Here is an 11,918-nt window from a genome sequence, read left to right as displayed (position 1 = left end):
TCAAAAAAAAAAAAAAAAAAGAAATTAGGCAGGATGGTGCTCGTCTGTAATCCCAGCTGCTCAGAAGGCTGAGGCAGGAGAATCACTTAAACCTGGGAGGCGGAGGTTGTGGTGAGCCAAGATTGTGCCACTGCACTCCAGCCTGGGCAACAGAACGAGACTCTGTCTCAAGAAAAAAAAAAAAAAAAAATGTAGAGACGGGCTTTTGTTATGTCGGCCAGGCTAGTCTCAAACTCCTGGCCTCAAGTGATCTGCTTGCCTCAGCCTCCCAAAGTGCTGAGATTACAGGCGTGAGCCACCGCATCTGGCCACAGAACAGGTTTTCATAGAGTATAGATAGTTTAACACTTATAGCTAATACTTATATCATGTTTATTTTGTGTCAAGCACTGTTCTGAGTGCTTCTGTACATGTAACTCGTCTAATCCTTGCAACAGTCTCTGAGGCAGGTGCTGCTATTATCCTTGTTTGACAGATGGGGAAAGTGAGGCTCAGAGAGAGATGAACACCTTCCCCAAACACACAGCAAGTAAGCAACAGAGACAGGATTTGAACCCAGGCCCCGAATCCCAATATCTGGCCTCTGAACCACCACTACTGTCCTGCTGACTTTAACACATGTTTTCGTATCTGTAGAAAAAGTCTGGAAGATTAGACACCAAAATACAACTGGTGGTGTCCTTGAGTCCTCCAAGTGGGATGGTCATGGGGACTTTCATTTTCTTATTTCTCAAAAGTTCTACTATGACCAGGTATTACCGGTCCATGTTGAGAAAAAGACTTCGGACTTAGCAGGCCTTGGTAGTGACTCATCCCCTCAAGATCTCTATCACATCCTGACTCTAAAGGGTCTGGTTGAGACTGGATATGGTGGCTCATGCCTGTGATCCCAGCACTTTGGGAGGCTAAGGAGGGCGGATCACTTGAGCTCAGGAGTTTGAGACCAGCCTGGCCAAGATGGTGAAACCCCATCTCTACTAAAAATACCAAAAAATTAGCCGAGAGTGGTGGCACATGCCCTGTAGCCCCAGCTACTTGGGAGGCTGAGGCAGGAGAATTGCTTGAACCTGGGAGGCATAGGCTGCAGTAAACTGAGATCATGCTACTGCACTCCAGCCTGGGCAACAGAGCAAGACTCTGTCTGGAAAAAACTAAATAAAATAAATAAAGGGTCTGGTTAAATGCTGATTGGTCAGCACCTTAAGATATGGCACTGTCATGGAACAAAAATGTCTAAGCTGGAAGGCACCTTAGAGTTTAATTCCTGTTTCTCTTGTATCACTATCACGAGTAAGGAAAGTTCAGCCCACGGAGAGTCAGGCTGTGGCTGAGTTCCTGCTGCCACCACCCACCAGGGGTGGCCCTGGGCTTCTGTTTTCTCATTACGTCATGCTGCCTCCCAAGATGGGAGTGTGTGTGGATGCTCAATGCTTCGTGCGGGGAGATGGTCCTTCCTTTTCCATCCGTTCTCTTCTCTGTATTGCTAGAAGCAGCCCCTGACCCAGCTGACATCACTTCCCACTGACTAGGAATCTGACTTGGGGTTTCCAGTGACTAATATAGCAATTTAGGAACTTTCCATCCTAACAGGGCACTTCTCCTGGAGGCTTTCTGTGTGCAGGAGGCTGTCACCAGCCCATTTTGTTCAAAGGGTAGGGGATTGTGCAATCTGATCGCAGCACTCACTGGCTCTGAAATCTTCTATGGTCCCTTGTAACTCTTAGGATCAAGTCCAAACTCCAAAGCTGAGCATTCGCTTGAGGGTCTTTGTTATGTGGTCCTGGACTTTATCTCTTGTCTTTCTTTCTTCTACTCGGCCCACCTATGTTTATATTTTCTTTTTGTTTGTTTTGCTTTACTTTTTTGAGATGGAGTCTCGCTCTGTCACCCCAGCTGGAGTGCGGTGGCGCTATCTCGGCTCACTGCAACTTCTGCCTCCCGGGTTCAAGTGATTCTCCTGCCTCAGCCTCCCGAGTAGCTGGGACTACAAGTGGGCACCACCACACTTGGCTAATTTTTTGTATGTTTAGCGGAGATGGGAGTTCACCATGTTGGCCAGGCTGGTCTCGAACTCTTGAACTTAGGTGATCCGCCCATCTCAGCCTCCCAAAGTGCTGGGATTACAGGCATGAGTCACTGCACCTGGCTGATTATTCCTAGTTTTAAAAAATGCCTTTCTCACTTCAGTAAACTCAGTGGAATACTGGTCATAAAAATCCATTAATGGGCCAGGTGCAGTGGCTCATGCCTGTATCAAAAAAAAAAAAAAAAAAATTAGCCAGGCATGGTGGTGTGTCTATAGTCCCAGCTGCTGGGGAGGCTGAGGTGGGACAATTGCTTGAGCCTGGGAGGCCAAGGCTGTGGTGGTCCATGTTTGCACCACTGCACTCATGCCACCTGGGCAACAGAGTGATGCCCTGTCTCAAAAAAAATAATAATAATTTTTAATTCTTATTTATTTTTTATATTTTTGAGAAAGAGTCTCACTCTGTCACCCAGGCTGGAGTGCAGCGGCACGATCTCAGCTCACTGCAACCTCCACCTCCTGGGTTCAAGTGATTCTCCTGTCTCAGTTTCCCGAGTAGCTGGGATTACAGGCATGTGTCACCAAGCCTGGGTAATTTTTGTATTTTTAGTAGAGACGGGGGTTTTACCATGTTGGCCAGGCCGGTATTGAACTCCTGACCTCAGGTGATCCACCCGCCTCGGCCTCCCAAAGTGCTAGGATTACAGGCATGAGCCACTGTGCCTGGTCCCTGTGGCATAATGTTAATAAATAAGACCAGGATGCAGAATCTCAGGCGAGGCACGGTGGCTCACACCTGCAATCCCAGCACTTTAAGAGGCTGAGGTGGGAAGATTGCTTGAGGCGAGGAGTGCAAGACCAGCCTGGTCAACATAGTGAGACCCCATCTCTTAAGAAAAGATACAAAATCTTACCTGCAGTGTGGCAACAACTATATCCAAAGACACATCTATGTAGAGGGGGTGATTTTTGGAAAGGAGGAGTACCCTAGTGGCCTTAGGAGGGTGGTGAGGTGCTGTGTAACTTCTCCCCCGTATTGTCCATGTTTTTTTTTTTTTTTTTTTTTTTTTGGTGAACAACCATCAATTTTATGGTAAAACACCAAAAGAAATAATACATTATTTTTATTGTTACCAGTGGTAGTTCCCTGCAAGTTTTGTCCCATACTTCAGAATAGGCAAAGTATTTTTTTATCCATGGCTCTCTCGATCCTTATAACAGTCCTCTGAAGACAATGTGGTATGTGTGTGTGTTTTCATTCAATCATTCACTTAGCATATCTTTTTGTTGTTGTTTTTGGAGACAAGGTCTCCCTCTGTTGCCCAGGCTGGAGTGCAGTGACATCATCATGGCTTGCTGCAGCCTCCAACTCCTGGGTTCAAGTGATCCTCCCATCTCAGCCTCCTGAGTAGCTAGGACTACAGATTCATGCCACCATGCCTGGCTGCTTTGTTTATTTTTTGTAGAGACAGGTCTTGCTGTGTTGCCCAGACTGGTTTTGAACTCCTGAGCTCCAGCAATCCCTCCTTGGCCTCCTAAAGTTTGGAACTGCAGGTGGAGCTGCTGCACCCAGCCTCATACACTTGTTGAGTTCCCCTGACCAGGACTGGGACTTAGCTGAGAGGAATGAGATGCCCGGAGCAAAATGGAAGGAGGCGCTGACACTCAGGGTCCTGCAGTGCCACCTGAAGATGAGTGCCTCCTGCATTTTCCTTCCCTAGGTGCCTAACCTGACTCACCCTCATCCTGGCCCCGCCTCCACTCTGAGCCAGGCCCTATTCTCAGTTCTGGGGAAGTAACCATGAACCAAACAGGTAGAGCTTCCTGCCTACATGGACCTTCCATTATAGAAGAGGAGGCAGCTAGTAGAGCTGGTACCCACTGAGGCTCCCATGGGCGCAGTGACTGCCCCAGGTATAGCAGTAGCTTCGACCCTCCTGTCCCGTGCTCTTTCTCTTAAGTCTTGTGTACTGGACTCCATGGGTGTCCAGCAGAGTCAGCGTTGTAACTTGGGCCACCTGTGGACCTCAGCTAATGGTGGTGTTTCCAGTGTGGACGGGGTGGTTGGGGAGGATGTCCTGGAAAAGCCCACCTAGTGGCTAGCGTGGGGACCTCTCCTGGAGGGACTGCCTCTCTGACTCTAAGCAGAGTCCTCTCCCTCCCTTCTAGCCTCCTACGTGATCACAGACCTGACCCAGCTGCGGAAGATCAAGTCCATGGAGCGGGTGCAGGGTGTGAGCATCACGCGGGAGCTGCTGTGGTGGTGGGGCATGCGGCAGGCCACCGTCCAGCAACTCGTGGACCTCCTGTGCCACCTGGAGCTCTACCGGGCTGCCCAGATCATCCTGAACTGTGAGTAACTGAGGGCCCTCCTTGGGTGGGGCCTATCATGCCCCTGAGCAGTTTCCGTCCATGTGAGTTGCACTCTCTGGCCTTAATACTTTTTTCCTCTTTTAATTAAAAAACTAATTTAATGAGTGAGTTTATCATGCACATAAGAAACTGGTAACAGGCCAGGCGTGGTGGCTCACGCCTGTAATCCCAGCACTTTGAGAGGCCAAGGCGGGTGGATCACCTGAGGTCAGGATTCGAGACTGGCCTGGCTAACATGGTGAAAACCTGTCTCTACTAAAAATACAAAATTAGCTGGGCTTGCTGGCCTGCGCCTGTAATCCCAGCTACTCGGGAGGCTGAGGCAGGAGAATCGCTTGAACCTGGGAGGTGGAGGTTGCAGTGAGCCAGGATTGCACCACTGCACTCCAGCCTGGGTGACAGAGTGAGACTTGGTCTCCAAAAGAAAAAAAAAGAAACTGGTAACAGTGGTTACCTGTGGGGAGAGGAACTGGGCAGCCAGAGAACACAGTGTTGGAGGGAGACTTTACTGTAAATTCTTTTGTACCTTTTAAATTTGGGCTATCTGTTCCAAAAATAAATACATTAATTAATTTTAAAACCCCAATAGCTATAACAAAATTCAAAAGCATTCAGTAAAATGATTCATATTGTCATCCTTTCCCCACTTTACATCCCAAGAAGTAATGACTTTGGCAAAAATTTCTGGCTTGTCTTACTAGAAATTTTCTCTGCATGGGCAAGGATATTATGCATCTGCGATCCCTTTCTAAAAAGCTTTTTTTTTTGAGACAGGGTCTTGCTCTGTTGCCCAGGCTGGAGAGCAGTAGTGTGATCAAAGCTCACTGCAGCCTTGATATCCTGGGCTCAAGTGATCCTCCTGCCTCAACTTACTGAGTACTTCGGACTATAGGCACATGCCACCATGTCTGACTAATTTTTCATTTTTTTATAGAGATCGAGGCTGGTCTTGAACTCCTGGTCTCAAGTGATGCTCCTGCTTTGGCCTCCCAACGTGCTGGGATTGTAGGCATGAGCCACATTACCCTGCCTGCAACCCCCTTTTGATACAGATAGCACATCATGTACTGTTACGATTTTTTTTCCACCTAGCAATAGACCTTGGGGACTGTTTCATATTGACACATTCTTTCTTTTTCTTTTTTTTTTTTTGAGACGGAGTCTCGGAGTCTCGCTCTGTCACCCAGGCTGGAGTGCGGTGGCGCAATCTCGGCTCATTGCAAACTCCTCCTCCCGGGTTCACGCCATTCTCCTGCCTCAGCCTCCTGAGTAGCTGGGACTACAGGCGCCCACCACCACGCCCGGCTAATTTTTTGTATTTTAGTAGAGACAGGGTTTCACCGTGTTAGCCAGGATGATCTCGATCTCCTGACCTCGTGATCCGCCTGCCTCAGCCTCCCAAAGTGCCGGGATTACAGGCATGAGCCACTGCGCCTGGCCGACACAGTCTTTCTAATAGCTACATTGTATTCTTTTGACAGATGTTCTGTGATTTGTTTAGCTTGCCCCTATTGAGATATGTTTATGTTCCTTCTAGCATTTTTTGGTTCTTTTTTTTTTTCTTTTTTTTTTGCGATGAAGTTTCGCTCTGTCGCCCAAGCTGGAGAGCAGTGGCACAATCTCAGCTCACCACAACCTCTACCTCCCATGTTCAAGAAGTTCTCCTGCCTCAGCCTCCCAAGTAGCTGGGATTACAGGTGCCCGCTACCACACCCAGCTAATTTTCTTTTTTTTTGTTTTTTTTGATATGGAGTCTTGCTCTGTTGCCCAGGCTAGAGTGCAGTGATGAGATCTTGACTCACTGAAGCCTCTGCCTCCCAGGTACAGGTGAGTCTCCTGCCTCAGCTTCCCGAGTAGCTGGGACCCACTACCATGCCTGGCTAATTTTTGTATTTTTAGTAGAGATAAGGTTTCACTATGTTGGCCAAGCTGGTCTGAAACTCCTGACCTCAAATGATCCACCTGCCTTGGCCTCCCAAAGTGCTGGGATTATAGGTGTGAGCCACCGCGCCCCGTCAACTTTTTGTATTTTTAGTAGAGACAGGGTTTCATTATGTTGGCCACGCTTGTCTTGAACTCCCAACCTCAGGTGATCTGCCCACCTTGGCCTCCCAAAGTGCTGGGATTACAGGTGTGAGCCACCATGTCCAGCCATTTTTCTGTTCTGTATAGTGTCATGATGTACTGTCCTAGATGTATAGAGCCTGTTTTGCACACATGTAAGTGTAGCCATGGGATGGCTTTCTGTTATAGTATTGGAATGTCTGGGTTGAAGATTTTTGCATTCTAAGTGTTGATTGATATTTGGTATTAACAAATTACGCTCCTCAGAAAACAGGATCATGTGTGGTGGGGACATATTTAGCTGGTAATACCTCCCTACCCTGAAGGGTGGCTGTGAAGGTGAAGAGCAGAATGTCAAGTGCCTGATGTTCAGCTGGTACTCAGCAGAAGGCAGTGGGAATGGGGGTTCTGGTTACCCCTACCCCTCCTCACATCGCCAAAGAGACCCCCTCAGTGTAGGGCTGGGAGCCACTCTTCTGCAGGTACTTAACTGAGCACCTGCCTGGTGCTGTCCTAGGTTCTGGAATACAGCACAGGCAAAGCGACAGGTCCTCTGCCCTCACGAGGGCACTCTTGTGAGGAGACAGTTAATACACAGGAAAACAAGTAAAGAAATGGGCAGGTGGATACAGTGACCAGATAGGGGAGCATCCTAGGACAGGGTGTGAAGGAAGGCCAGTGCGAGGATATGAACCTGGAGGAATAGGAAGAAGACAGCCATGTAACGCATTGGTAAGAGCCCAGGAGAGAGAGGCCAGCATGTGCAAGGGCCCTGAGGAGCCAGTGGTGGGAGCCCCAGACACCCGAGGAGGAGCTGTCCTGTCAGGGTTCCTGAGCTGGGAACCACCTGGCTGGACCAGCAGACCAGATTCAGCACCTGCCTGTCCCTCAGGTCTTCTGGAATCACTGAGAGCTTCCAGGAAAAGGGACTGGAAGCAAGGGCCTGAGGGTGGGGGCCTAGAGAGCACCACCCTCTGAGGTAAACCAGGAGAGCAGAGGATGGTGTGGTGGACCTGCAGGTGGAGAGATCTAGAGCTACAGCCCAGGCTGGGCTTTTGGGGGCATCATGGAGCAGAGCACACCAGGCACAGGGAGGCCAGTGGGGCAGCGAGAGCATCTCCTCCCTTCAGCTGCCAAGCGACTTTCCAGGCTGTCCTGTCTGAGGTAGGGAATGGGGTGATCTGGCTCCCAATGGGAGTGATGTTCCAGCACAGGACCATGGCTGGGCCTGCTTCTGCACAGGCCGGACCCTGACTCCACTGTGTGCCCCAGCAGCATAGTGGTGGCTCCTCTTGAGTCACGGTCCTCCCTATCCCCTGGACTTCTGTCTCCACCCCTGCTGGCCACCTCCCTAAGCCCACCTTCCTCCTCAGAGTGGAGAGGGTCAGCTGCCCAGGCCACAGCCTCCCCACTCCTGGAACCCACCTGAAACCCCTCCTGCCTGGTGCTCCTGAGCCGCTGCCGTTCCTTACATTCCTCCTGCGAAAGTTGTCAGAATCGACATGGAGTGATTTTGTATTTAAAAAAAAAATAATAAAATAACCCTTGGCTGCACGTGGTGGCTCATGCCTGTAATCCCAACACTTTGGGAGGCCGAGATGGGTGGATCACTTGAGGTTAGGAGTTTGAAACCAGCCAGACCAACATGGTGAAACCCTGTTTCTACTAAAAATACAAAAAAATTAGCTGGGTGCCTGTAATCCCAGCTACTCAAGAGGCTGAGGCAGGAGAATTGCTTGAACCTGGGAGGCAGAGGTTGCAGTGAGCCAAGATCGCACCACTGCCCTCCAGCCTGGGTGACAGAGCGAGACTCCATTTCAAAAATAAATAACCCTGACAAATAGAACTAGGGAAGGCCATGAAGGGAGAACTGTCATGCATAAAGGCCCGACAACAGTAATTGTCACGGAAGACTCTACAAAAACCACAACCTTGCATAAATACCATCATAACCACACACAAAAAATACCCCTGCGAGGACATCTGCCCAGCAAATGCCTGTCCGACCCTGGAGACTGTAATCACTCTTGCTATTCAAGGATAGTTATCTCAAAATAGTTACGTAATGCTCTTCACTTTTCCTTTGAAAAACCTCCCTGGATACACCCTTAGTTTACTATGGCATGTGTACTCTCATTCCGATGCCCTATTCCTGAGTAAGTATCATTTTCTTTTTTTTCTTTTTCTTCTTTTTTTTTTTTTTTTTGAAATGGAGTCTTGCTCTGTCACCCAGGCTGGAGGGCAGTGGTGCGATCTTGGCTCGCTGCAACCTCTGCCTCCTGAGTTCAAGCGATTCTCTTCCCTCAGCCTCCCGAGTAGCTGGGACTACAGGCTCCTGCCACCACACCTGGCTAATTTTTGTATTTTTAGTAGAGACGAGGTTTCACCATATTGGCCAGGCTGGAATCGAACTCCTGACCTGAGGTGATCCGCTGGCCTCGGCCTCCCAAACTGCTGGGATTACAGGTATGAGCCACTGCGCCCAGCTGCATCATTTTCTTGTAGAGAGCCTCTCCTTGTTTGTTATTTAGGTTGACACCCTGAAGGCCAGATCCTCATTCTGGCCCACCAGAGAGGCCAGGTGGTTTCACAGTGCAGTGGTGGGCGGCAGGCCTGAGTTTCAGTTCAGGCTCAGCCTTGATTGTGTGGCTCTGGACAAGTCCCTTCCTTTCCCTGGGCCCCAGACCTCTTGACCCCCTTGTCATCCAGCTCAAGTGCAGTCAGGAGCAGGGGTGGGAGTTCCAGCTAAGTCCACGTTGGAGAGGGGGATGATGGGGTGGGGCTGGCACCAGACCCCGATATTGCTCCCGCAACTCAGGCTGAGAGGTTGCAGGGGAGTCCCGATGCCTGAAAGCAGAGAAGCACCAGGGCTTTGAGACACAGTCTCTTGTTGGACACTCACCATTGATGTCAAAACCTGTTGACTAATCTCACACAGATTCTTAGCAATGTGAGGCCAAAAAACAATAAAGTGTGAAATTTCCAGAGATACTCTCATCTGAGTGTGATGCCTTTTTAGGGGAACACTGAGCACTTTTGAGGTGCTGGCAGCCCCCAAGGGTCTGCTCAAAGGAGCTCCTTCTCCACCCAAGGAACCTGGCCAAGAATGGCCAATGGGTGAAGGTCACACCCCGGCAGCCTGGATCCAGAGCCATCCTGCTTAGCTTCTTTTTTCTGAGATAGAGTCCCGCTCTGTTGCCCAGGCTGGAGTGTAGTGGTGTGATCTCAGCTCACTGCAACCTCTGCCTCCCGGGTTCAAGCGATTCTCCTGCTTCAGCCTCCTGAGTAGCTGTGATTACAGGCGCCTGCCACCATGCTCAGCTAATTTTTGTATTTTTAGTAGAGATGGGGTTTCACCATGTTGGCCAGGCTGGTCTTGAACTCCTGACCTCAGGTGATCTGCCTGCCTCAGCCACCCAAAGTGCTAGGATTACAGGTGTGCGCTACTGCGCCCGGCCACCCTGCTTAGCTTCCATGGAGGACTTCAGCTGCATCAGTTGCCTCTGAGTGCAGTGCTTGGGCGTCCAGGAAACACTAGTGATGCTCTTGCCCGTTGATCTCTGTTCTGCTTAAAACTTTACTAAAGGTCTGTGCTCTCCTGTTCTCACTGCCTCTACCCTCCTTTCTTGTTCCCCAGACCTCGTCTTTCTTCTAGCCCTGCTGATCAAAATTGCCCGAGGAGGAGAGATTAAGGCTGGTTTCCATATCCACAAAACCCCTGCTGTTCTTCTGTTATGGGCGTCTGGTCATGTTTTACTATTGGTTTGAATTCGCAGGCAAGGCACTTCCCCTTTCTGTATCATTTTTTTTTTTATTAGGAAAAAAAGTGCTGTAAATCCTTGTCACTTTTTGGAGGTGAATATAGAGAAGCATTTTAAATTTCTTATTCTACCTGGTCAGAGTCTCTTCCCTTCCCTAATTGTTTAATGTTTAACATCAGTTAAACATGCTTTTGCACTCACTTGCTTAGGATTGGTTATGAACTTGCTCATTATCGCTGGCAGTTTGAGAATCTGACCTCTGCCCACCACTTTATTTTATTTTATTTATTTATTTATTTATTTATTTATTTATTTCAGACGGAGTCTTTCTCTGTTGCCCAGGCTGGAGTGCAATGGTGCGATCTCAGCTCACTGCAACCTCCACCTCCCAGGTTCAAGAGATTCTCTTGCCTCAGCCTCCCAAGTAGCTGGGGTTACAAGCAAGCTCCACCATGCCTGGCCTAATTTTTTTTTTTTTTTTTTTTTGAGATGGAATTGCACTCTTATTACCCAGGCTGGAGGGCAGTGGCACGATCTCGGCTAAGTGCAACCTCTGTCTCCTGGATTCAGGTGATTTTCCTGCCTCAGCCTCCTGAGTAGCTGGGATTACAGGCATGTGCCATCATGCCCAGCTAGTTTTGTATTTTTAGTAGAGATGGGGTTTCTCCATGTTGGGCAGGCTAGTCTCGAACTCCCGACCTCAGGTGATTTGCCCACCTCGACCTCCCAAAGTGCTGGGATTATAGCCGTGAGCCACCACGCCTGGCTGGATGCCCACCACCTCTTAAAGGGTGTTAACAATAAATTTGAAGAAAACAGTACTTGAAAACCCCACATACCAAAAGTCCTGGACATGAAGTGGCTTCCTGAGGGACTTACCTCTCCATGGGATGTTCCTGGATGTGACTGTAGCCTTTTGAAGGCCCTGCTTGAACTGAGCGGTACGATTGGGGCTCACTGGGGGCCATATCCATGCATAGTCTCTTGAAATTGTGAACTGCGGAGGCTGCCTGGTCTGAATGGGTAGAGGGCTGGCTCCGTGGGTCTCTGTTCCTTGATTTTCCTCAGACTTAGTTGCCAAGGCCATAGTTATTTAATTTGTCAAACACTGAATATTCTCAGCTGTAGAATGGGCCAGGCACAGTGGCTCACACCTGTAATCCCAGCACTTTGGGAGGCTGAGCCAGGTGGATCACGAGGTCAGGAGATTGAGACCATCCTGGCTAACACAGTGAAACCCTGCCTCTACTAAAACAAACAAACAAACAAACAAAAATTAGCCAGGCGTGGTGGTGGGTGCCTGTAGTCCCAGCTACTTGGGAGGCTGAGGCAGGAGAATGGTGGGAACACGGGAGGTGGAGCTCACAGTGAGCTGAGATCGCACCACTGCACCCCAGCCTGGGCGACAGAGCGAGACTCCATCTCAAAAAAAAGAGAAGAAATACAATGGATCAGTACAGAAGGCTTAGAACAGAAAGCAGCTACCCATTCCTTGCCCTAGCAAATCTGCTGGCCAGAGTCAGCCCCTTTTTCCTCTTTTAGCCATCCATGTCTTGGTCTCCTCCATTAGCCTTCCAGGTTCACTACTTATCGGGGAAATCCCCACCCCAATATTCAACGTGGGTTCTTTTCTATTTCCCCAAGTGTCAGCTGGTCTGAGAAATAAAGGGAAAGAGAACAAAAGAGAGAAATTT

The 11,918-nt window shown here is 49.2% G+C and overlaps 1 protein-coding gene across 1 annotated transcript in view; it reads left to right on the top strand.

The window, feature by feature from the left end:
* The window catches only part of IRAK2 (interleukin 1 receptor associated kinase 2), a 75,261-nt gene that overhangs the window by 6,381 nt on the left and 56,962 nt on the right, over window positions 1–11,918 (top strand). The window contains exon 2 of the mRNA XM_017847451.1: window positions 4,196–4,378. Coding sequence (XP_017702940.1) covers window positions 4,196–4,378 — 183 coding nt within the window. The remainder of the gene's footprint in view (window positions 1–4,195; window positions 4,379–11,918) is intronic.

The sequence above is a fragment of the Rhinopithecus bieti genome, unplaced genomic scaffold (assembly GCF_001698545.2).
Source record: "Rhinopithecus bieti isolate Rb0 unplaced genomic scaffold, ASM169854v2 scaffold_29378, whole genome shotgun sequence".
NCBI classification, from domain to species: domain Eukaryota; kingdom Metazoa; phylum Chordata; class Mammalia; order Primates; family Cercopithecidae; genus Rhinopithecus; species Rhinopithecus bieti.
The sequence above is the reverse complement of the archived record's forward strand: the minus strand, read 5'-3'. Positions and strand labels throughout refer to the sequence as shown.